Source organism: Scomber japonicus, chromosome 7 (genome assembly GCF_027409825.1).
Source record: "Scomber japonicus isolate fScoJap1 chromosome 7, fScoJap1.pri, whole genome shotgun sequence".
NCBI lineage: Eukaryota > Metazoa > Chordata > Actinopteri > Scombriformes > Scombridae > Scomber > Scomber japonicus.
The window spans coordinates 33,707,779-33,709,908 of NC_070584.1; the positions used below are offsets into that span (position 1 = coordinate 33,707,779).

Below are 2,130 nucleotides of genomic sequence, written 5' to 3' on the forward strand. Positions count from 1 at the left end.
TTTTAACATGAGAACCAATACTTGATATAAAACGCCCTATAAATAGATTTCCTGTTATAATTGATGCTCTTTAATTAATAAACCCTTTGCTGTTGTCATGGTAACAATCGTGTCCTCCTCTCAGAGCTAGAGTCACACCTGTTGATGTTCTCCTGGCTCTTCAGTCTGTCCTGTTTCATCTGTGTGATCTCTTGACTCTGAGCTTCAGCGTCGGCCTGCAGCTTCCTGCTCTGCTCCGCCCATCGCTCCGCCTCTAGCTCCGCCTCCTTCAGCCGAGCTCGCTCCTGCATGGCCGCCTCCCTCAGCTGCTCCGCCTCCTTACTGCCCTCTGCAGGAGGAAGAGGAGGAGCGTCAGGAATCACAGATGGATGTTATGAATGATATGTTTATGGCTGTGTTCGAAATCGCATACTACATACTTCTATACTAGTAAGGAAAGAAGGGATGGAGGAAGGAGGAAGGAAGAAGGAAGGAAGGAAAGAAAGGAAAAGGAGGGAGGGAGGGAGGGAGGGAGGGAGGGAGGGAGGAAGAAGTAAGGAAGGAAGGAAAGAAAGAAAAGATAGAAGAAAGAAGGAAGGGAGGAAGGTGTGGGAGGAAAGAGAGAGAAGGAGGAAGGAAGGAAGGAAGGAAGGAAGGAAGGAGGGAAGGAAAGAGGGAAGGAAGGAAGGACAGACGGAAGGAAGGAAGGAAGGAAGGAAGGAAGGAAGGAAGGAAGGACAGACAGACAGAAGGAAGGAAGGACAGAAGGAAGGAAGGAAGGAAGGAAGGAAGGAAGGAAGGAAGGAAGGAAGGAAGGAAGATATCTGCAGATGTTTGGTGTTTGTACCTCTGGATGTTTGCTTCAGCTGATTCTGCAGACTGATGTTTTCTTCCTTCAGCAGCCGAAGCTCACTGGACAGCTGACCTACTGAGTCCAGACCCTGGATGTAGATGTTAGTGGGAGCTCCTGCAGGAGGAGGAGGGGGGGAGGAGGAGGAGGAGGAGGAGGAGGAGAAGGAGGAGGAAGAAGATAGGGAGGAGGAAAAGGAGGAGGAGGAGGAGGAAGAGGAGGAGGGGGAGGAGGAGGAGGAAGAAGATAGGGAGGAGGAAAAGGAGGAGGAGGAGGAGGAAGAGAGGAGGAGGAGGAGGAGGGAGGGAGAAGAGGAAGAGAGGAGGAGGAGGAGGAGGAGGAGGAGGAGGAGATGGAGGAGTAAGATAGGGGGGAGGAAAAGGAGGAGGAGGAGGAGGAGAGAAAGAAGAGGAGAAGAGGAGGAGGAGGAGGGGGAGGAGAGGGAGGAGGAGGGAGGAGAGGGAGGATAGGGAAGAGGAGGAAGAGAGGAGGAGGAGGAGGAGGGAGGGAGAAGAGGAAGAGAGGAGGAGGAGGAGGAGGAGGAAGATAGGTAGGAGGAAAAGGAGGAGGAGGAGGAGAGAAAGAAGAGGAGAAGAGGAGGAGGAGGAGGAGGAAGATAGGGAGGAGGAAAAGGAGGAGGAGGAGGAGAGAAAGAAGAGGAGAAGAGGAGGAGGAGGAGAGGGAGGAGGAAGAGGAGATGGAGGAGGATAGGGAAGAGGAAGAGGAGGAGGAGGAGGAGGAGGGAGAGGAAGAGGAGGAGGAGGAGGAAGAGGAGGAGGAGGAGGGAGAGGAGGAAGATAGGAGAGGGAGGAGGAGGAGTAGGAGGAGAGGAAGAGGAGATGGAGGAGTAAGATAGGGGGAGGAGAGGAGGAGGAGGAGGAGGAGGGAGAGGAAGAGGAGGAGGAGGAGGAAGAGGAGGAGGAGGAGGGAGAGGAGGAAGATAGGAGAGGGAGGAGGAGGAGTAGGAGGAGAGGAAGAGGAGATGGAGGAGTAAGATAGGGGGAGGAGAGGAGGAGGAGGAGGAGGAGTAGGAGGAGAGGAAGAGGAGATGGAGGAGTAAGATAGGGGGAGGAGAGGAGGAGGAGGAGGAGGAGTAGGAGGAGTAGGAGGAAGAGGAGGAAACATTTTTTAAAATTATATTCTATCATTGTATTTTCACTTTATTTGATCTCATTTCTATTTCTCTATTTTAAATGTTATATTTTCCATCTGATGTTACACTGATGCTTGTTACATGCTTGTATGTGTATGATTATAATGATTATAATGATTATAATGATTATAATTATTAATGTATTAAT

At 51.1% G+C, this 2,130-nt stretch overlaps 1 protein-coding gene across 1 annotated transcript in view; it reads right to left on the reverse strand.

The window, feature by feature from the left end:
• Window positions 1–307: 307 nt before the first annotated feature.
• pde4dip (phosphodiesterase 4D interacting protein) overlaps window positions 308–2,130 on the reverse strand; it is a 53,465-nt gene continuing 51,642 nt past the window's right edge. Inside the window, exons 25-26 of the mRNA XM_053322681.1 lie at window positions 827–946; window positions 308–328 (exon numbers count right to left, since the gene is read on the reverse strand). Coding sequence (XP_053178656.1) covers window positions 934–946 — 13 coding nt within the window. The 3' untranslated portion in view covers window positions 308–328; window positions 827–933. The remainder of the gene's footprint in view (window positions 329–826; window positions 947–2,130) is intronic.